The sequence below is a fragment of the Peromyscus eremicus genome, chromosome 12 (genome assembly GCF_949786415.1).
Source record: "Peromyscus eremicus chromosome 12, PerEre_H2_v1, whole genome shotgun sequence".
Classification (NCBI taxonomy): domain Eukaryota; kingdom Metazoa; phylum Chordata; class Mammalia; order Rodentia; family Cricetidae; genus Peromyscus; species Peromyscus eremicus.
Window position 1 is genome coordinate 36,358,850 of NC_081428.1, and position 24,325 is coordinate 36,383,174.

At 37.1% G+C, this 24,325-nt stretch overlaps 1 protein-coding gene across 1 annotated transcript in view; it reads left to right on the forward strand.

The window, feature by feature from the left end:
• Nucleotides 1-24,325, forward strand: part of LOC131922440 (ephrin type-A receptor 6) — a 902,384-nt gene that overhangs the window by 762,716 nt on the left and 115,343 nt on the right. Inside the window, exon 14 of the mRNA XM_059277230.1 lies at nt 15,439-15,648. Coding sequence (XP_059133213.1) covers nt 15,439-15,648 — 210 coding nt within the window. The remainder of the gene's footprint in view (nt 1-15,438; nt 15,649-24,325) is intronic.

Genomic DNA, 24,325 nt, shown 5'->3' on the forward strand with positions numbered 1-24,325 from the left:
AGAAGCCTTCCATGGCCATACAGTTTATAAATAATATAAGAGTCTGTGTGTTTATTTGAGTCTGAGTGGCTGCTGGCCCCTGGCAGGACTCCAGGTACATAGTAAGACAATAGCAATTATCAAGTAAGGATTGCATTCACAATGTTCTGTCCATTTGTAGTTAGTATATTCAGAGAAAACAATGCACTATCCTATCTTAGTGAATCCAAATTTTTACACCTAATTTACTTCCTATCAATACTAAGGAAAACTGTAGCCATAACCATTTAGTCTTCAACTCCATCAAAGACCCAGAAGGATGTAACATTATCTAACAAGAGAGACATGTGTTGCTGCCTGGACAGTCACCCAGAGTTCCTCTGCCACATTTGGGGCATCCATCTTCAGCCTACTGGCCTAGAATATCTGGCAGACTTTTCTATGAAGCAGGAATTTTGGACTGGCTTGCCTTGTTTTGGCAAGGTTTGTCAGTCATTTTCCTCTGTGTCCTGCAGAATACTGGCAGACTTTTCTGTGAAGTAGAAATTTTGAAGGACTGTCCTGCCTTGCTTTGGCAAAGTACAACAGTCATTTTTCTGTGGGCCCTGAATGTCCAGTCCACACAGCACACAGTAAAGCAGTCAAGGCAAAAACAGTTTCTTTGCCCAGTGGCCTGCCATAATGAAATCAAACTCCATAAGGAGTTTCTTCAGTGTCCATCATCTCTGAAGTAAATTGGTGCTGCCAGAAGCAGATGTGTCTCATTGTCATGAAAAACCTTGTTACCAAAATATTTTAAATGCCATATTCTGTAGGTCTTTGAAAGGTCTGAAGACTATCTATCTAAAATATATCTATTTAACGTAGAAAACATACCTAACATATCTATAAATTTGATCATTATAAATGACTAACCACTAACCTATATTCCTGATTATCCTATATAGTTTATAATAATAACTTTCAAAAACTAGAACTTCGTGGTACATTTTTGAGTAAACTGCATAGGTTACTTAAACAAGAAAGAAACATGTATACAAGATGCTGTAAGAAAAACAATCTTAAATTTGTATCAATATACAAGAATTGTTTAAACAAGAGTAGAAACATATATACAGTGTAACAAAAATAATTTTAAATTTGTATCAATATTCTGTATTCTCCTAAATGATAACAAACATGCATAACCCACCAAATAACCAAAGACGACCCACACTCCTTAACTCTTGGGAATGTGGGTGTAGTTTTCTCCATACTGCTTCCTGTTGTCTGTGGAAGAAGTATCTTTAGGGTCCCAGAGAGAGAATTTTGAGATAATAACCAAATCCTGGGAAGACCAGTAATTTTTGCTGATAGATAGCACCTGTCAAGTTTCAGGAGGTCTTGCCTGATCAAACCTGATCCATATTAACCTTGAAGGAATCCACAACTTCTCATTATCTATGGGAACAAAATTTCAAAGCATTTTTTATTTCCACTTGACAAATATATTTTTTGACATTTTAAAAGTTAAGGCATTCCTAAAGTATATAGGCTGATTTATTTCAATAGTCCCTGTTTCAATTCCACGTCTCTTTGCAGCTGTCCTTTGCTTTCCAACAATCAAAAAAATTCAAAATAAACACAATGACGTACAGGATCCAGACTATCTGTGTATTTCCCATCTTACATGGCTTTTTTCTTTTACTCTCTCTTTAAAGACTTTATTTTATAAACTATTCATTTTTATGACTATATCCTTTTTCTTTTCTTAAGCCTATGCACATTGTTAAACACACTGAAACCTGTTTAGATTTTTTTTTCCTGCCTGGATCTCTTTTACTGTGCATCTCTAGTCCCTTTTGACCACATGAGCAAACTTTAAACAATTATCTCCACATAGCTCTCTCTCAGCTGGCTCCGCCTGCTTCTCTGGTCATAAAAGCCAAGAGTGAAACTCAAGGCCAGTGGGAGATTGTCTGACCAGGAACCACATTCAGCTTTCCTAGAGCTCTAGAACACCAATGCTTGCACTGCAGTGGACATTTTTTAATTATTTTTTTTGTTTCTATTTAATGTGCTAGCTGCTCAAGTGCTCACCAGCAGAAAATGTTCAGCAGAAACAATTAAAGGAGCTGTATCCCTTTTAGTTGTTGTTGTTCAGCTTTCTCAGGCCCTATGGAAATACAGCCCATGTTGAAATGACAAAATGTTGTTTGGTTTTTGCTCTTTTCTCTTTTGGGGGGTCCACTACTCAGCTTCCAAATAAATCATATGCAGAGGCTTATTCTTAATTATGATTTCCCAGCCTTAGCTTGGCTTAGTTTCTAGCCAGCTTTCCTTAAAAAATCCCATCTACCTTTTGCCTCTGGGCTTTTCCCATTCTCTTACTTCTAGTAATCTTACTCTTACTCCATGACTTGATGTGTAGTTGGGTGGTTGGCCCCTGGAGTCCTCCTCCTTCTCTGGCTTCTCCATTTCTTCTCCCAGATTTCTCCTTCTATATATACTCTCTGCCTGCAAGCCCTACCTATCCTTTCTCCTGCTTCACTATTGGCTGTTCAGTTCTTTATTAGACCATCAGGTGTTATAGACAGGCACAGTAACACAACTTCATAGAGTTAAACAAACACAAAATAAACAAAAGTAACACACCTTAAAATAATATTCTGCAACACTCATCCCCTCATTTGTATGTATCTTACCATATAAAGTTTGAGGAACTTACACTAGCAGGTTACTCAACAATATTTTTCACATTCCTCCTGATGACTTTCATCTTCTGTGTGCATTTGTAAATCCAAATAGAATTTATCAGCAGAAAAATGGTTAACAAAACAAAGGAAGGGAAAACAAAGAGACAATATAGGTGAAGATATTTTAGGAACAAGGGAATATAGAAGCCAAAAGATAGCTCCTCTTGCTATGCTCTCACAGACCATAATCTTTTATCTCTTATGATCTGATTATAACCTTGTTATCTCACATTAGCCTCTGGTAACACAACAGGGAAGAAAGAGGCATATTTCCCAGGGTTTATACACCAGTTTTGTAAACCAATCCTTTCTTTTTCTTTTGCTTTAATATAATAGATTTACTTGTTCTTTGAGAATTGCTGTTTCATTTAACAATTTTACTTTTTGAGAGCTTCATACATGAGCACTGCATCTACAGTACTCATGAATCTCCCTCTCCTTCCAATTCCTTCCATGTCCTCTCCTTCCTGAATTCATAATCTCTTTAATTATTATTGTTACACATTTGTATATATGAATATATATGTATAAAGGCATGCTTGTATATACAACCTATTGAGTCCATTTACTGTTGCTCAGATATATGTGTATCCCAGGCTAACCACTTTGAATTGAACAACCTTTGCACTATCACTTCCCTTCCCTGGAAGTGATTGATTTTTTTTTTTATGTCTCTCAACAGCCATTGACCTTTTCATCTAGATGTGGAACCATGAGGGATTTTCCCTTCCATGATGCCATGTCAAATCCTGTTGTCATCTTGCCCATCTTGTTCATTCAGTTCTGTTGAGATTTCACGGGCTCATTTTCCCTGTGATGTCTGGAGAACACGATCTAGCAGCAGATATCCTGGTCCTCTGAATTCTTAGAATCTTTCCTCCCCTTCTTCTGTGATTTTCCCTTGAGCCTTAGGTCTAGAGGTTATATGGCAAATGTATCAGTTACGTTTGGGCATCACACAGAATTCGGTACTTGAATACAATTATTTTTCTCACTCATTCTCTACTCCCTGCCTCCAACCCCTCTAGGATCCTGCCTATGACCCAAGTGCATAGTCTTATTCTCTTTCATAACTCACCAAGTTTGATTAATACTGTCCATATACTCATGGGTATGGGACCATCAACAGGGGCATTATAAACCTACGAAGGGCAACACCACTTGAGAAAAGTGATTTCCCTCTCCAAACAGCCATCAGCTGCCAATAGTTCCTCAGGTACAGGTGGAACCTTGTGAGCCCTTCCCCTACACCTGCTGGAATGTTGACTCTGTTCTTCGTCTTGTGTAGCCAAACACAACTGCTGTGAGTTCATGAGAGCAATAATCATATCATGTCCAGAAGACATGTCCTGACCTTCCCCAAACTCTGACTTTTATAATCTTTGAGCCCTCTGTTTCTTGATGTTTCCTGAACCTTGAGAGGAAGAAGTGTGATATGCGTGTCTCATTTGTGTCTGAGCTCTCCACCAACACATGTTCTCTGCACTTCGACTGGCATTGAATCTGGGTCTTAACTGACAGCTACTGCAAAAAGGAGTTTCTTAGATGAAGACCGAGAGCTTCATGGATCTATGAATACAGAGATCTTTATCAGGATGTGATCAGATGCCATTGCCATTTAGCAAAATATTAATGAAAGAGTCCCCTTAGAGTCCATGAGCTCATTGGCCATAGGTTCTTGACAAAAGTTATAGTACATGGCATGAGTTTCCTATAAACCACTTATCATACAGCCATTTTACTGCATAGGTCAAAGTTAGGATATAATGATTTTCCAGGTTTCAGCTAAGCCTTCTGATTGTCATTCTGGTTTGGTTTTGTATAATGTTTTTAATTTTTATTATTTATTTAAGATCATTTTCTTGTAAGTATATGATATAATTTGAACACATTCCTCCTAGTCCCCACCACTCTCTCCTTTCTTATCCCTCCTCCTCCCACTAGACAGTTTTGCTTCTACTTTCATATGATCTGTTCATGTGTAACTTTATGTAACTATATAAAATCTAGGACCAACAAATAGTGGAAAACATTTGAATTTGTCTTTCTGAGACTGTGTTAATTCAGTTAATATGATGATCCATTTTCCAGCAAACAGCATAACTTCATTCTTTATACCTGAAGAAAAATTCCTCTGTGTATGTTTTAAAAGGTTGCAATCATTTCATGTAACTTATAGTAAGTGAACAAAAGAAAAGTGCTCTAACATACATATGAAACAAATTTTAATATCTTCTTTTTAGACCTTAAGGCACTGTAATTATCCAATAGTGCTTATTACACCATGAGTGTGATTTATTCATTGTAGGAAACCAAGGTCTTGTGCTGAGAACTGGAGCCTCTATAAATATGTGTTTGATGGATGATGTATGATTTTAGTAATGCTGCTCAAGAGTACTGGCTTGTGATCGACTAGGTATAATGATATCACTGATAGTTAACCTTTCTAGGTCATGAATCACTAGAAAGATCTACCTTTTATAGAGTATTGCACATTTTTCAGCAAGAGCTTCAAAACATTGATTTATACTATGGTAATCAGATCTTTCGTAGTTTCTAAGTCTATTTTGTTGATGGTCTCTATTTTACCAAGATTCTTCAATAATAACCCCCTCAAAATATATAACAGAAATATTAGATGCTATTTATCCCCCTTTTTCTAGCTCTGTACTAGAACTGCAAGGATCTGTTATTTATAGTCAAAGGATCTTGCTTTTAAAAGTGGAGATAGCTCCAAGTGTAATCAGCATTTCAAAGCCTGTTCACATATGATATTCTTGGGGGAAATCCTAGCAAATCTAACTTTCTATGAAAAAAATAGTTCAAGAAATATATCTTACTGCTTACTGAGGATTTGAATGGCTTCTCTCTCTAAGAGAAAAATGCATTCAGCAGTTTAATTCAGTGGATATCTCTTGAGTATTTATCACTTGCCAGTTCTGGGGTAGGCCCTTAGAATGTAAGGATGAACACGACAAGGTAAGTTCAGTCAGTCCTATAGAAGAAATCGACTTTCCTAAGCCAGTACTCTCTTCTGTCCAGTTAATCACAGGCTTTGCCAGCCAGCTTCTAAAATAAATCTTGAACTTCATTCAAGCCAGGATCTTACTCTTGGATTATCCTATTAACTTCCAAACTTATCTCTCTGCTTCCCCTGACCACATGAAAATAAGAATATATCATTCTTCACTTACTATTAAATAATCTGCCAATTTATCCTCATATTTTGAATAGACTTTTAACTATGATGACTTTCGTGACTCTCTTTGGCTTTACCTTATCAACCTCTTCAGGTCCTCTCTTGTTCTCCTCACGTACAGGATTCCAGCCTCCTTAGCTTTCCCTTCTCCTGCCAAACTAATTCATTCTTAATCTGAGCTATTGGTATGTGCTTAGAAGTGTTCATAGGCTCCATTGTAACAGTCTTTTTTGATTATTCTGTCATATTTGTCTTATCATCATTCTTTAAAGTGATCTCACTTATTTTACTCTTTTATTTTCTCTCTCTCTAGTGCAAGCACCTTTCTTGATTTAGGTTTTCATGTTGACTTCTATTAACCAGAGCAATCATTACCCCACAGTAGACACTTTGATGAATATTGTCCCAGGGCATGTATTTATACAAAAGGCCACTTAGAAGACAAAACTTGTCATAAAAAGCTCAGGTGAAGAAAAAAAAATATCCCTTGATGAGGGAGCTATATAAGCCCAGCCTATTAACTGTTACTAGTTTTGCAGGTGAACTGAACACACAAAAAGCTGAATCAAAATAAGGATGAGAAACTAAAGATCTAAAAGAGAGTAACAATTTCATATTCATGATGGAAACATTGCATCTTGTTCTATCATTGAAGATCACTGAAGAGTGTTAGGCAATGACAGTATAAGATTTTGGTTTTCTTAGAACCTGCGCATATTTATCAAAAATTAAAACTCAACAGACAATTATATGGTAACTTCGGACAGCCTGACACTCTAATCCAATATTTGTTATAAGCTTAGGCCAGGTACCTCAACTCTAAGAGGAACGAACATTGAAAAGCTTAATGTGTCTGTGGGTGCAACTCACAGAAGAGGGCCTTGAGAACCATCAAAACAGCTGGAGCTGCTGCAGAAATGATGTGACATGCAAGTGACAGCCTAGATCTAGAGGATGCTGTGCCCCAGGGTCTGAGGAAGGGTATGATGGAACTCTCTGCAGCTTTCAGAATAGCAGTCATTATTATGTATAGCTCTCAGAAAACCCTTCCAATCAGGCTCACCCTTCCTGTCAGTTAGAGGGTAAATTCCTTGTTTCTCAGCAGTCAGATTGAGAAAGCAAAGAAAGAACAGGGTAAAAACAAACAGAATTCTAGCTACTAAGCTCCAAATGCATCGTGTAAATATGTCACCTTCACTTGCTTTCATTTGGATCTGCCTTTCGGGGAAGAAACCATATGTCATATAAAAAAAAAATCACACTTTCGTTTTGATTAATCTCCAGTAGGAAGCCCAAAGATATTAAATTTCAGTGTTCTCACATTTTTCTCCACCCCTTGTAAACAATTCAATTGAATTTGAATTAATATTTATCAAGCACCGCGCTGTGGACGGCAGCATGGTGGAAGGTGTAATAGAAGTGCTGCATAAAAAGGCTAAGACTCTTGCCCAGCCTCAAGAAAACAACCTGGTTTATACAAAACAATAGGAATGTCATAGCAGTAGCAATCAGTAAACCCCAAGATGCTAAAAAAGTTTGTTTAAATTCTGTCACTCTTTATTAACCACACGCCATATTCAAGAAAGCCAAGTTCTGAACTGAATTTGTAAAAGTGATGTTGTCACTGAGTAGAAAAGGGGATATAGATTTTGTTTGGAGAACACAGTGACATTGTTTCTAGAGAAAAATAGTTCATAGTGCCTCATTTGTGAATAAATGAGGCTATTCCTCTTAGCCAGACATAAAAGATTAGAATAGCCTTTTTTGAGTTATCTGGAATGTTCTTGTTTGCTTGGTTTTGATTTAATAACTCTCAGAGATCATTTACAGCATACTTTATTATGCTAAATGGTGCTGCCCAAACTATCCAAGGCTAGGTAAAGATGAGGCTAGCTCTTTTTCTGACAATTATTATACATAAGAATGCATGCTCTCTACTTCAGGGCTTCTTAAACTATTATACTCACAATTCCTTTTACCCAAGAAACTTTGAAATAACTTTGGGTATGTATGTATGTGTATAAAAATCTGTGTAGAAATCAACCCTTTACTTGTAATAAATCACGAAGAAATTGTTGGTTTAAATCAAGTCCTTTGCACATGCATGATTTCATTATCTTTTAAAGACAAGGGGAAGTTTTCTCACTAATGAGAGGGATGTGGTTATTTATGCATGAAGAATTAAAACTTGGGGGCTGGAGTGGTGGCTTGGCAGTTTATAGCCCTTGCTCTTGTAGAAGATCTAGGCTCAGTTCCTAGTACCCACATGGCTACTCAACCATTTATAACTCCAGTTTTAAGGGGCTCTGACACCCTATTCTGAGCTCCGCAGGCAACAGGCATGCCCATCGTACACACACACACACACACACACACACACACACACACACACACACAGACAAAACACTCATACACATAAAATGAATTAATAAATATTTTTTTAAAGGAATTAAATATTGGTGCTAGCAAGACAGTTCAGAGGATAAAGCTCTTGCAGTACAAGTGTAATGAAACGAGTTTGGGTCCCTAGGACCTACACAAAGCCAGATGTGGTAGCATCTGTAATCATAGGGCTCCTCTGACAAGATGCGGGGGGGAAAGGAAAGAAAAGAGCACCTCCAGATGTTCAAGGCCAGACAGCCTGCTGATTGCTGAAATGAAAACGATATCCTGCCTCCAATAAAGTGTAAGGAAAGATGGGCCTGTATTGTCCTTTGACATCCACGTGTGTAGCATGGCATGTGGGTACCTGTACTCACACACTCCTCATGCATGTACAGACATACATATCATATATACATACTATTTTAAAATAATTAGATATTTTTTAAAAATTTGAAAATATTTTAAAATAATTGAATCTATGCTGAGCACTTGAAAATATAAAAGACAGAGCGCCTTTAATGGGTTCCTTAATGTTTTGATTCAGGGTCATCAATACTAAGAGTGTTACTTTGTAGAAATATTTCATACGAAATGGCAGTACATTTAGCACCATTTCAGATATCATTAGAAAGTCTGTCCTAATTCCAAACTAATATTCATTAAGTGATTTTCTTTAGGAATTTCACCTCTGCTCTTCAATTAGCAAATTTTAAGCTCTACCATTCTAATATAATGCAATCCAAAAATATACCAATGTGATACTTATGCGCTGAAGAATTACGCAAGAAAGTCTTAAGTCTTCGTTTTCCGTAATTAAAGTGTTGTGTTTTCACAACAGCAGAAAACTTCCCATGTTCAGTAAAAGCACTGCAGTTTATACCGTGTGAGTCCTGCAGCTGAGCTGGTGCATTTCAAGCAGTGTTCCCTGGCACTGCGTGGCATGGCAGCATGCACACTGCAAACTACACATGTGTGCTCAGAGCCAATACTGCAGTGAAGCTCCAACAATGCAACACGTGAGCAAACATTGCCGGAAATGCCTGGATTTGTCACACAATTGTTTTTAATTAATTTTTGGTCATTGCATATTTTTTTCCTACAGTTATGAAGTAGCAATGAAATAATTTTTCTGTATTTTTTCTTTATTGTATTTTACACGCCAACCACAGTCCCCCCCTCCTCTCCTGTTGTTCCCTCCCCCCACCTACCTTCTTCCCACCTCCATCCACTCCTCCTTCCCCTCCATTCAGATAGGGTAAGATCTCCCTTGGGAATCCACAAAGCATGGCATATCAAGTTGAGGCAGGCCCAAGCTCCTCCACGCTGCATCAAGGCTGAACAAGGCATCCCACCATAGGGAATAGGTTCCAAAGAGCCAGCTCATGCATCAGGGACATGTCCTGGTCCCACTGCTAGGGGCCCCACAAAAGAGCAAGCTATACAACTATCACCCAAGTACAGGGGGTCTAGGTCGGTCCCATGCCGGCTCCCTAGCTATCTGTCCAGAGTCCATGAGCTCCCACAAGCTCAAGTCAGCTGTCTCTGTGGGATTTCCCATCATGATCTTGTCCCCCCTTTCTCACATAATCCCTCTTCCTTCTCTTCAACTGTACTCCCAGAGCTCAGCCCAGTACTTGGCTGTGGATATCTGCATCTGCTTCCATCAGTTACTGGATGAAGGTTCTATGATGACAAATAGGGTAGTCACCAATCTGATTACAGGGGAAGAAGGCCAGTTCAGGCACCCTCTCCACTATTGCTAGGAGTCTTTGCTGGGGTCATCCTTGTGGTTTCCTTGGAGTTTCACTGGCACCAGGTTTCTCCCTAACCCCTTAATGGCCCCCTCTAATCAAGATATCACTTTTATTGTTCTCACCCTCTATTCCACCTCCAACTTGACCATCCTGATCCCTCATGTTCCCATACCTCCATCTTTTTATCTCTACTCTCCCCCTTCCCTGCCCCTAGTTTACCCAGGACATCTCATGTATTTCTTCTTCCCAGGAAGCTCCATGCATCCCTCTAAGGGTCCTCCTTGGTACCTAGCTTCTCTGGGGCTAAGGACTGTAGTCTAGTTATCCTTTGCTATACATCTAATATCCACTTATGAGTGAGTACATACTATGTTTGACCTTCTGAGTCTAGGTTACCTCATTCAGAATAATTTGTTCTAGTTCCATCCATTTGCCTTCAAATTTCATGATGTCATTTTTTTCCACTGAGTATTATTCCATTGTGTAGCTATACCACATTTTCTTTATCCATTCTTCAGTTGAGGGACATCATTTCACATTCTTAAGCCTTTTACTATTATCAGATACTGCTGACCCTACACCCAATCACAAAATCCTATATAGAGTTGGGACCAATAGTTTTAAAAGCTCTATTGTGTAGTGTTTATAAACCGTAACTCCGCCAATACATAAAGATGATAATAACTACATTTAGATTCCAGAGTGGAGAATTAAATGGAAAAGCATCTGGAAGACTTAAGAGTGTCACTAGTTTATAGTGATTTATAAATGCTGTGTATTTTCCCAAGGCCAATGTAGTAGCAATTAAGATATGCCTACCTCAAATAATATTTCATTACTTTTGGAGTTTACCTTTCATCTGGGTGATATATTATGAACAAGGAATAGATGCATGGATGAAAGGATTGATGGATGGATGGATGGATGGATGGATGGATGGATGGATGGATGGATGAATGGAGAATAAGCAGACAGATTTAAAGATACAGAAATTGTCACCAGTAGCTAATCAGGTAATGGATTATAAAAAGATTTGCGTTCAAGAACTACGACATTAGGGTAAGCTCTCAGATTGAATGTCCTACATGCTGGGACTTCAGGCACTTTGGAGGTTAAAGTCTTTTACCAGAGTTCCTGTCTTGGAAATAGCCATGGCTGCAGGAAGTACTATAACCAAAGGCCATTAGACCTTTACAGGATCAGTCTGAATTGGTAATTGATTATTGTCAATATACAAGTCCCAAGCCCACCCCTGAAGGCCTACTTTTAATGTACTGCGAATTTAATGTCTCCCATGTCCATTCTTGCTTTTAGTCTGTCTCACAGGTGTTGATTATTCAGGTATATAATCACAGACAAGATTTAGGGAAATTAATGCTTCACTATACCAAGGACAGTTCAGCATTCTCTACATGTGGCAAAGAAGAACATAAAGATAGCAATCTATTTTTACTTGAATGTTACTGTCTTAATTCATATTAGGCTCCTAACCTTTTACCTATTAGAGCTTTGTACCATTCACACAAATTCAAACCTAGTTACAAAAAGCAGATATAGCCGGGCGGTGGTGGTGCACGCGTTTAATCCCAGCACTCGGGAGGCAGAGCCAGATGGATCTCTGTGAGTTCGAGGCCAGCCTGGACTACCAAGTGAGTTCCAGGAAAGGCGCAAAGCTACACAGAGAAACCCTGTCTCGAAAAACCAAAAAAAAAAAAAAAAAAAACAAAACAAAAAGCAGATATATGTCATGTTGTTATTATGAAAAATGGTTTTGATTTTATGAACCCCAAAAGAATTCTTGGTCAAATGAATTAGAAATTGATAAGGAACATGGTGTGACCTCTGAAACAACATGTACAAAGTAGTTCAGACTTCTCTCACATACCAGTATCTCAATTTTTAAATGACAGTGCTTACCATTGGTAGAAAATACTGCCATGCAGTTGATAGGAGAGCAATTAATCCAAATCTCTTCCAGTGTTAATAACAACATTAAAATAAACCATTAAAAACTTCCATGCACAATCACTAAAACATGGAAGTAATTCAAATATTTATTAACTTTAAATGAATAAAATGTAACAATGCAGAGATAAAACACTGATATGTGCTACAATGCAAAACAGCCTCAGAAACATTAGGGTTCATCGTGAAAGAAGATAGTCATAAAAAGCTGTGTATTTCTGCTTAGAAAATATTGAGAGCATGTAAAACCTCATTGTGGTAGAAAGTAGGTTGGTCGTTGCCCAGCATGGTGGGATTATTGAGCATAGCAGGGTATGATGGTCCTTATGTGGTTCTCTTGGGAGTGATGAAGAAAATTCTTAAGTTCTATTAAGTTGTGTGCTTTAGAAGGATAAATGTTATGCTGTGGGAATTCTGTGTTACTAAAGCCATTGAAAATAATGTGACACAATGTTGGTGAAGATCTGATAATGAAACGTGTAAGTAGTGTTGATGGAAATGTAAACAATGTAGTCATTTGAAAGCCAGTATGGATAATCCTCAAAAAACTAAAATTAGAACTGCCATAAAACCCACTCCTGGGTTACAACCTGAAGGAATCTAAGGCAGCATAAAAAAGAGACACTTGTATGATGTACCTTCATCACAGCACTCTTCACAATAGTCCCATCATAGAGGTAGCACAGGAACCTATCGATGTATTCACAGAAGAGAAAACATGGTATATATAAATAATGGTACATTCTTCAGCTAGTAAACAAGAATGAAACCAAGGTAATTATTCCAGAATATGCATGGAACTGAAGATTATCATGTTAAGCAAAATTAGTTACTATCAGAGTGGGAAAGATAGCTCAGTCAGTAAAATGCCCACATAAGGGATCTTGGGTCGTAATCCAAGCACCCACACAGAGGGCAAGGTAGAGCAGTGCACACCTGCAAACCTAAGACTACAGAAGCAAAGCTGCGGGGTAGCTCACATGTAGCTCACTAGCTAGCCAATGTAGTTGAATCAGTAAGTTCCAGGTTCAGTGGGTGCCTTGACCTCAAAATAAAAAAAAAAATTGAAAAGATGGACAGCAATAGAAGACACCCAATGTCAACCTTGCATACACATGAGTGTGCATGCTTGCACACACACACACACACACTGGCCAGTCTTAGAAACATATTTCCTCTCATATATGAAATTTAAGGAATAAAATCAAAATTAACAAAAACACAAAACCATTAAACTAGAAGGGAGTCTATAGAAATTGGTATGGTACCAATAACGAGAAGGAAAGCAAGTAATACACATAAATAATAGGATGGTAATTATTAAAAAAAATACCTTGTATATGTGCATGTAAAGGCCATCCGGAAGCCCACTATTTTTTTATGGTTCATATTTGCTATTTTAAAAAAAGACATTTTTTAAATAGTAATTTTGTTCTTTGTGTCACCCTCAGGATTGATTGGAAGTTACATTTCCACATGACTTTGTGTACCTGTTTCCTTTTGTAGGTATTTAGAGTAACAACATGTTTTTCAGGAAACAGAATTTTCTGATTCATTGTAGTTATAAAAATGTCATGTAATAATAACAAAGACTCATTAACTGTTAACAATTATTAAAACAATCCAGGAGGCGCCTATGTATTTTATAAGTGAGTCTCATCAAAACCGTAGGTTGGATCACTACACTTGTACGAAGAAGGGAATGAGGCTTTCCTTATTTCCTCATGGTCCCTGAACTCTTCCTACTGTTTAGAGATTCTGCCTGACGATAACTATGATCTGGGAGAACTTTACTTTGTGAAAAAGAATTGCCTTTAAAGTGCAGTGTAATCCTTTCCAGAAAAAAAAAATAGAATTTATGTTTTCAATTCTCAAGTTTTGAGATTCCTAATAGCAAAGAGGTAGGTAGAACACATGATAGAAGAGGCTGATTCCATCTAACAGTGGACTGTCTATGAAGATGGATTGGGAACATAAAGGGCTAATAACACCAAGGATTTTCTATGCTAGGTTATCTTTTGTACATTAATTATACAGAAGACCCTACTTTAGTGGACACAATTGCTGTGAGGAAGCTTCTTTTAAGAGAGGCTTCCTTTCTCTACTCTGCACTTTGGAGATATAATCCAAGAGATATTAGAGAGATAAGATGATATGATAAGGCCAAGTTTGCACCATTGATAAGTAAGCTTATTCTTCTAAATAATCAATAGGATAGCATTGTGGAGGAGGCAGTGTCACTGTGAGAGATACAGTGGGTATCTCTTGTGCCTAAGCCACTCTGTGGTTTTTATCAAATATTTATGACAAACAGCTTGTAGCACAAAAATATCCTTATGTGTGTTCCTACTATGTAATATAGCCTTAATGTCTTTATACACACACACACACACACACACACACACACACACATATATGTATATATATATATAAACTTTTAATATCATTCATAAATCAATTTGGCCTGGTGTATAAAAATGACTTGAACCTTTTATGCTTCTCTGTAACTTGTCAAAGACAACAGTCTCCAAACAATTAGTAAGTTAAAGCTAATATGCATTATGTTTATTTGTATTTGCATCTCATCCGACATCAACACCACTATCTGCATTTGACTTTGCCTGTACTTGCATTTTGCACAGAATACTGTTGGACTGATCTTACTGTTTTGTAGATTATGCGTTGTTTTTTACTCTAGGTGAGAGAATAAGATGTCATGTGTTGATTGTTGTGTAACACTACCCTGCCTGACGTATTATTCACATTGTGGTATTTAGTATAATTCTTCTTGCCAAGAGCTAAAATATCTTATTTCCAGTCAACTTCTAATGCTTCCTTTTATATTTGCCCAATATATTTGGAAAAAATCATCTAGTTATTTTCTGTTTACTTGTGTTTTTCTATTTTATCTGCCGACTTCCTCAATCCATTTCTTGTTTATGTATCTTTGTTTTTTCTTGAATGGCCTAGCCTGATTGCTATTTCCCACAGTATTTCTGGTTACCACATGAGTTTTTCCCAATCACAGGTTTTGCTGCTCTCCTGTCTGCTTGTGCAACTTCAGCAAAGCTTATAAATATGGAATGCCCATTGTGTATTCTCTGCGGTCTTTTCTCTCACACCATTTTACTTCAGTTTGTTCTTGTTTGGAAAAAAAAAATTCTTTGACATAATTTTCTCTGGAGGTTGACTTGGCTGGCTGCCCTCTCTCCTTGTGTAGTTCATCACCTCTAGTTAGCTTTTATTCCTCCTTTAAATGTCAGACAAGGGTCTTGTACTTTGTTAGGAAGATAAGCAATGGTCAGCAGAATTGATGCATATCTTCAAAGATCCTGTACAATAATCCATGGCTTAATGTACTACATCTACGAATGAACATTGTATTAATGTCAGTCAACTAACGGATATAATTCTCTCACAGAAGCATGATGGCCACTTCACTGTCATCCAGTTGGTCGGCATGCTGCGGGGTATCGCATCAGGCATGAAGTATCTTTCTGATATGGGATATGTTCATCGAGACCTAGCAGCCAGAAACATACTGGTGAACAGCAACTTAGTGTGCAAAGTCTCTGACTTCGGTCTCTCCCGAGTACTGGAAGATGATCCAGAAGCAGCTTATACAACAACTGTAAGTTCCATGCCCTGTTCCGTCACGTGTTTGCTTTCAGTTCTTTAACGCTGTTAGAATAATTGTTCGTGTTTCCTTAATTTCAGGTTCTCATTTTTTATTTGTTCTTACTAATACATTACTTAGTTAACAGGATTTCTTATATTTGAAGGCTCATAGGGTTGTTGTTGCTGCTGTTGTTGTTTTTAAAAAAAAGAAAAAAGACTTCATAAATTTTATCTTTGGGCTTCTGATGTGCTAGGACATTGAGATCATGATGGAGATGTGTCTCATGACTGCCTTCAAAATGAACCTGCCCTTGCTGGAGATATTTTAGCTGTTTAATAAGTATTCTTTAAATAGACCTCTTTATGGGTCATCAACATTGCCTTTAATACTTCAAGGGTAATTAATAAGGACCCAGTGATTAGGAAATGTCTCCTTTTTCGGTAGGTATTATCAGATGATCCAGATGTAAGTATATATGAATAACAAGTTTCTTTGGAGACATATAAAGGTTCTCTAAGTCATTTTTAAATTGTACTTGGGGGGAAAGGAAGCAAGAATAAAAGGCTAACTCTTTAAAACGAAACTATCAACTTAAATTATATGATGTCAACTACACCATGAATATCTTATATATTTTTCAAATGCTCTAAGACAATTCACTGTATTCATCTCCTTTGATACTGCTTTGAAGAATTTAGTCTTAACATCTCTGTTGAAGTATGTTAATGCTGTTGACTTTCAGTTGTAACTGTCATCATTTGTATATTAAAATTCTCACCATTGATTTGAGATTTAAATCGGCATCAGTGAAAGAGTACATCAATGAGACTATCCAAATTTACTAAATTTCTGTTTTTCCATCTTTAAACCTTGCAAATAATTTTTAGATTGCACCCCATTAATTAATTCTCTTTTATTTCATTTCTATTAAACATTTTGAAGTTTCACTGTATTCAATCAGTCTTGAGGTAGATGGAAATTTTATATCATTAATAAAAAATTTATGCCCTTATCATTTTTGTTGCAATGTCCTGTGATAATTTGTCAACATTTTCACAGTTTCAATATAAAATAGAGTTCTATAGAAAATAATCTCTAATTCTGATATGTAAGGTACAGGTATTCATTAATCTTTTTCTTTAACCAAATGCTTTATAAAAATAAAAATATATAAAACCTGAAAATACATTAGTCATTTTAGAGAAAAAATGGTATTTTAAACTCTATCTTCTATTTAGAAAATATTGTAGCTATTTTCACCTTTCTAAAGGCTTTTTATTTTCTTTCTTCACTTTTTTATTACATTTTTGTTTTTACATCCCAACCCAAGTTGTCCCTCCCTCCCTTTCTCCCAATTTCCTCCATCTTCCCTCTACTCCCCCCACCACTATCATCAACTCCTCCTCCACTATTTTTCTTCAAATACAGACTGGCCTTCCATAGATATCAACCAGCCAAGTTGCAGTAAGAGTAGGCTCCTCCTCTTCTATTAAGGCTGAATGAGGCAATCCCGTAGGAGGAATGGGTCCCAAAAGCAGGCATCAGAGTCAGAGGCAGGCCCTGCTTCCACTGTTAGGGTCTCACAAGAAGATCACATTACACAAAAGTAACATGTATGCAGAGGGCCTAGGCCAGTCCCATGCAGGTTCCCTGGTTGTCGGTTCATTCTATGTGAGCCTCTATGAGCCCAGATTAGTTGATTCTGTGGGTTTTCTTGTGGTGTCCTTGACCCCTATGGCTCATACAACTCTTCATCACCCCTCTTCCATAGGATTCTCCAAGTCCTCCTAATGTTGGGGTGTGGGTCTCTGAATCTGTTCCCATCAGTTGCTGGGTGAAGCCTCTCTGATAACAGTTTGGCTAGGCACCAATCTATTGGTGTCCCAGTCCCTCCACTGGAAGTCTTACCTGGTTAAGGAGATGGCTGGTAAAGGCTCTATATCCCCTATTGCTAGGAATCTTAGTTAGGGTCACCCTCATAGATTCCTGGGAGTTTCCATTGCTCTAGGTTTCTAGCTCACCCCAGAGATGCCCCCAGACTCTGATTGTCTCTCCTGGTACTCACTCCCTCCATCCTTCCCCCACATGATCCCCCTTGTTCCCATCTCCCACCCCCCTTCCAGCCACCCTTCCCCATGTCCACTGGGAATGTCCATTTTATTTCCCATTCACAGTAAGATTCATGCATCCCACCCACCACCTTGAGCCCGATGTTTCTTAGCGCCTATGGGTTGTAGCATGTTTCTCTTTTGCTTTATAGCTAATATCCTCTGATGAGTGAGGAAAAACCATGTTTGTCTTTCTTGTTCTGGGTTACCTCATTCAGGATGATCTTTTCTAGTTCCATTCACTTAACAGCAAATTTCCTACTCATTGTTTTTAACAGCAGAGTAATATTTCATTGTGTAAATGTACCACATTTTCTTTATCCATTCTTAGGTTGAGGGACATCTAGATTGTTTGCAGGTTCTGGCTATTGCAAATAAAACTGCTATGAACATAGTTGAGCAAGTGTCCTTGTGGTATGGTGGAGTGTCCTTTGGGTATATCCCCAAGAGTGGCATAGCTGGGTCTTCAGGAAGATTGGTTCCCAATGTTCTAAGAAACTGCCATATTGATTTCCAAAGTGGCTATACACATTTGCACTTCCACCAGCAGTGGAGAAGTGTTCTCCTTGCTCCATATCCTCTCCAGCATGAACTATCACTTGTGTTCTTTATCTTAATTCTGACAAGTGTAAGAAGGAATCTCAGTATCATTTTGATTTGCATTTCCCTCATGGCTAAGGATATTGAACATTTCTTTAAGTGTTTCTGGGCCATTTGAGATTCCTCTGTTGAGAATTCTGTTTAGATCTATACTCCATTTTTAAATTGGATTATTTGTGGTTTTTATGTCTAATTTTTTGAGTTCTTTATATATGTTTGATATCTTCTCCAATTTCTTTCTTCAAATACTTTGAAGTTCTTGTCATATAGGTCTTTCACTTGCTTTGTTAGAATTACACCAAGATATTTTGTATTATTTGTGGCTATTTTCTTTCTTCATTTTGGTAAACCCATAACTTATACCAATTCTTAGGGTTAAAGATTATTCTATAAAATATTAATTGTAATTTTTAAAATTTATAAATTTGCTACACATGCAATATACCTAAAATACATGAAAGTAATTGATGAGCTCTTTGTGTGTGTATGTATATATATGTATATATAAAATATATACACTCAAATATATATAGATACACATATATACACACATTTTGTGTATATACATATATATAAAGAGGTAAATATAAATGTATATATGTGTGTGTATATACATACATATATATATATATATATATATATAAAAAATTTGGAACCCCTTATTAGGTAATAACTTAATTGCTCTTTAAAATAAGAAGCCCATACCTAGATTTAATACCTTCATAAAACTAACAGGTAACCTAAAATCATGTATATACATCATCAGTTTGATCATATTTGACCCAAAGCCTCTGAGCATATTCTGTTACATAGCTAACATGTTAAGAAGCTTAAAATACAGTTGCTTTAGATCTAAATTATATTTTCAAATTAAATAGAAGATTAAGAAGCCAGAATATTAGAATCTAATGACAACAACTATCAAGCCATAGATTATCTTAAGATGTGTTTCTGAATTTAAAAGATCAGTAAAGGTAAAATAATATAATCAAATATTTTTACAGATCTCAAAATTATATTGCTACTCAAAGAATTTTTAGGTATGAGGAAAGCCAGGGGTGGTGGCACATGCCTTTAATCTTATCTCTCAGGAAAAATAGTTAGAGGATCTATGAATGAGTTCAGTCTGGTCAATATAATGAGTTCCAGGCCAGGCAAGGTACATGGTAACACTGTCACACACACACACACACACACACACACACACACACAAATAGGGGGGGAGGAAAGGGGAAGGAAAAAAAGAAAGACAAAGAGAACAAGGAAAAAAAGTTGAAGTATAATATAAATATCATTAATTTGATCACTTGCCTTTATAATGGGCATGGATATTCAATCCTAAAATAATGAGGCCATTTCTTTCAGAGACTTCATTATTTTAAGAGCAGACAGTCTTGTGCATACCAGCAATTTGATACAATTTAGTGTTGTTCTGGAGGTCTAAACAAGAAATATGGTGATAACAAGGATAAGTAGCTTAAACAAGGCTCTATAGAATGGCAAAGATACTATCATGACATAAAAAATAAAGACAGACTGTCTTAGTTAGGATTTCTATTGCCATGAAGAGATACCGTGATCATGGCACTCTTATAAAGGAAAACATTCAATTGAGGTGAATTACATTTTCAGAGATTTTGTCCATTATTATCATGGTGCAACATACTGATGTGCAGGCAGACATGGTCCTGGAGAGGGAACTGAGAGTCCTACATCTTGAACTACAGGCAACAGGAAGTGGTCTGTTTTCCACACTGGGCATTGCTTGAGTATAGGAGACCTCAAAACCCACCCCCACAGTGACACACTTCCTCCAATAAAGTTACCCCTACTCCAACAAAGCCACACGTCCTAATAGCACCCCTCCCTTTGGGGACCATTTTCTTTCAAACCACCCCACAGACTTTTAGATGAAATACATTCCTCATGAGGAAAGAAAATTGGTGGGGAGGACATTGAAATGTAAATGAGTGGACAGGCAGGAAAGCAGATGTGTGGACCCTTAGAAATGGAGTCCAGGGAAAGTGATTGGGGTGGTGGGTTCACTTCTTCAGCAAAAAATTTCAAGGTTCTTGAATGAAGCTCCAAGGAATTTGAAGGTTTTTCTATAGGAATTAAGAAGAAGCCTCTGATGTGCACAAACACAAAAACAAAACAGTAGATTCGTGTCACAGACATTCCCGAAAACAACAAAGAAAGGGGTGAAAGGTTGAAGGACGAGAGAAACTGGTAGCAGACTTTCCAAGTAGGCATCAGTCCTGCAGACTCAAAAGCTCATACAGGCTTAATTAAAATAATGGAAGCTAGGATAAAAAGGAAAAGAAAGGGTGAAAATCATTATGACCATATAATTTTCAAGATCCAATAATTAATTAGGCATAGATGACATAGAAAAGAAGGAATTAAAGAAGGCATTATTAAAAGTAGATTTTTTTCTTTTTCATTAAGAAATTTTTTATTGCTGGGCGGTGGTGGTGCACGCCTTTGATCCCAGCACTTGGGAGGCAGAGGCAGGTGGATCTCTGTGAGTTCGAGGCCAGCCTGGGCTACCAAGTGAGTCCCAGGAAAGGCGCAAAGCTACACAGAGAAACTCTGTCTCGAAAAACCAAAAAAAAAAAAAAAGAAATTTTTTATTCATTTCATATACCAACCACAGATCCCCACTTTTTCCTCCTCCTGACCCTAAAGGCTTCCCCACCAAACACCCCCCATTCCCTCCTACAAGAAGGTAAGACCTCCCATGGGGAGTCAGCAGAGCCTATTACATTCAGCTGAGGCAAGTCCAAGCCCCTCCCTCTGCATCAAGGCTGTGCAAGGTGTCCCACCGCAGGTAATGGGCTCCAAAAACCCAGCTCATACACCAATGATGAATTCTGATCCTACTGTCAGGGGGCCCCTTAAGCAGATCAAGCTATATAACTGTCTCGCTTTCGCATAGGGCCTAGTCCAGTGCCCATGATATCTTCCTATTTTTAGATATTTTACTTTTTTTGTTCCAATCCCTTTCTTATGAACATTATAAAACATTTATAAATAGTGACACAATAGTACCTATATTGACAGAAAAAGAAAAGAAAATATAATTTATAGTGGTGGAGTGCTGGTATCCAGGCATCTATTTATAACTAGTTGTTGAGAGACATTATTAATCATGACACAGGTCCCCTATTAAAAATCTGTGTGTAGTTTTGATTTAATTTTCAGACAAATGCTCTTTCTAACTGTACACTACACCAATGCTGTTCTTTCCTAATCAAACGGAGGCCAAATAAATGTTTTCTAAAAAAATAAAACAAACAACAACACAAAAAAAAAAAACCTGAAAAACATATTACAACAAATGGCAGTGAGAACTCCTTAGAGCCCTATTTAAAATCCATATGCCTGCAATATATGTCAATATTTCTACATTACAAAGTTCAGTAAAGTGGGTTAAAGGGTGAGATTTATAATTAAATATTCTCATGTTTCTTCCTACACTTGAGTATTCATTGGTCTTGATTCAGGTCCAAGGTCTAATCGGTACTCAACACCATGTATTAGGGAGCTACCACATTAGGGTTCTCTTTAGTGAACCTGTTATGGAGTGTGTTTGGATTACCCCTCATGAGAAAATGCTCTTCTCTGTAGGAAATAACAAAGCTTGTTATACTATGCCAGCCTCCAAAAATGAAAGTACACATATCACTTATACCCTATGAATCCTGAACCAATGTAGAGGTCTAATGCATATAATGTATAGACCTAACTGTCTTGAGTCCAGCAATACAAGGCATGCACAGATATCGTAAGAAGTAGGCTTATGATTTACAAATAGGCAACAAGGCACAGAAGTTCCAGATTCATTGGGCAGAATATAGAAAGCCTCCCATTTTGGATACAGTCTTGACTGGACAGGCCCTCCTTTAATGCCACTGGGAAACATTATAAAGTAGGTAAGTCCAGGTTATATACCTTAGTGGCACCTGACTTAGTAGCCAAAGCTTTCATGGAAACCTTGCATCCAAGGAAGAGAGAAACAACAACAGGACTTTCTGGAATTCCTTCCCAGCTCTAGATGCTACATTCCTAGACGTTACATTCTACGATACTAGAAGAAGTAGGCAGGCTCATGTTTTTGAGACAATATCTCTCTGTCAGGGTATTTACATTACCAGAACTTTCTACTGTGATTCTTCAGAACTAAAAGAAAGAAGCAGCGGTAACTCGATGATTGCAATACACTCCAGAAAACTATCTCCGCTACTAACAAAGCCTGAAGGCAAGAACACATACAAAGCTATACGGAGACAGAACTAAGAATAACCAACTGCAGCATATAATAGGACTCATATCTCTGAAGACACGAAGAGTGGACAACGCAGCTTAAAAGGAACTACAGTAATAGCAGCTGCTTCTAGTAAAGCACTTAAACCCTAGGCTAAAATACATCAAGCCTCTGCTAAGGGACCTTGGGACCTGGTAATGACAGTGAAACCAAGAAATGTGCAATGTAGGCCAAGGATAGAAGGAAATAAATTACAAAAATAGTGTCTTGACAAGAACTAAGTCCATGCTTTTCTGTGCCAATTCTGTGAAAAAACCTATCAGGTTCTTAGAGTTGGTGATTATGACCCTTTTCTAACAATACACATGAAATTACCATTTTTGACTAGTTAATCTACATAGAAATCATTGACTCTTTGGGGGTTTTCTCATTTGATAAATGGTGTCCTGTCTGGCTAAAATTTAAGTGCTGAAAAATCTCTTCCATTTCTAAATCTGACACATACTCACACGGACAACTGCTTTATAACCAGTCCTAAAAAGGTACTCTAGCTCATTTGAATATTGCTAGGCAACCACAGCTTATACCTATATTGAAAATGCTAAGCCTCTTTGCTTTCACTTATGGAAATAAGGTTCTATTTACCTCAAAAGAACATTAAAACATATATTTTGGCTCACATTCATATGATGTAAGAGATAATTTTTATTTAAAATATAATGGTAGTATTATTTTTAATTATGGTAATGATTTCTGTTATATTTTAAAGATTAAAGCAACATGTAGGAATCATTATATAATGCCTGACAAAATTCTGTGGTTTCTTGATTACTACTTTTCATGTTATCTGTGACTAATTTTTCTTTGTTTTTCTTCAACAGCAGTAATTGTATATTGGCACTTCCTTTATTGGAATACAGAATGCTGTAGCTGATAACACATAATCTGGATAATTAGATTTCTACTAACATCTTAGTTTTGGTTAATTGGCCTTTGTAAGCTTCCTTTCCTTATTCTATAAGAAAAACATGAGAAATGTCAAATCTACCAGTTTAAGAAGACATGACCTATACCTAATATGTAGATAATTACAGCTAACAATGCAATAGCCTGAGAGAGATATGAACCCTCACCTAATTCAAGTGTTTATAAATTTTCTTGACTTTTTGTATTAATTTTTAAATCTTGAGATTGGCCTTTTCAATAATAAATATGCTTAGTATGAGGATAAATTTACAAAATATTCTGATATCTGGGAATGATGACATAAGCCAATAATCCCAGAATCTAGGAGATTGGAGGTAGCCTATCTCAAACAAACCAACAAAACAGCACAAGATGGTCCTTTGCAATTCTGCCTAGAAGTACTTTAATCTGATATGAATACCTGATTTTTTTCCTGGAGGTTTGCTAAAACTTCTAGTAAAATATACTCAGAATGTTCCCTCATTGGTATGTTTTAAATTAAAAGGTTGCTATGGAATGCTTCGTGGGAAAATATACAGTTTTCTACTGAAAAAAACAAAAAAACATGTTCTTTACTTCTGAAATTCAGCAAATAAAACTTTGTCCTTTGACATCCTACCAAGACACTTTCTGTGCATTAGAACGTGATGGAGAGACCAAGAGCGGGCTGAAGAATAGTTTGTATTTCATGTTTTAGACCTTTGTTAAGCTAAAAATGTAGTAGATAAGAAAGTGTTGGGCACACACC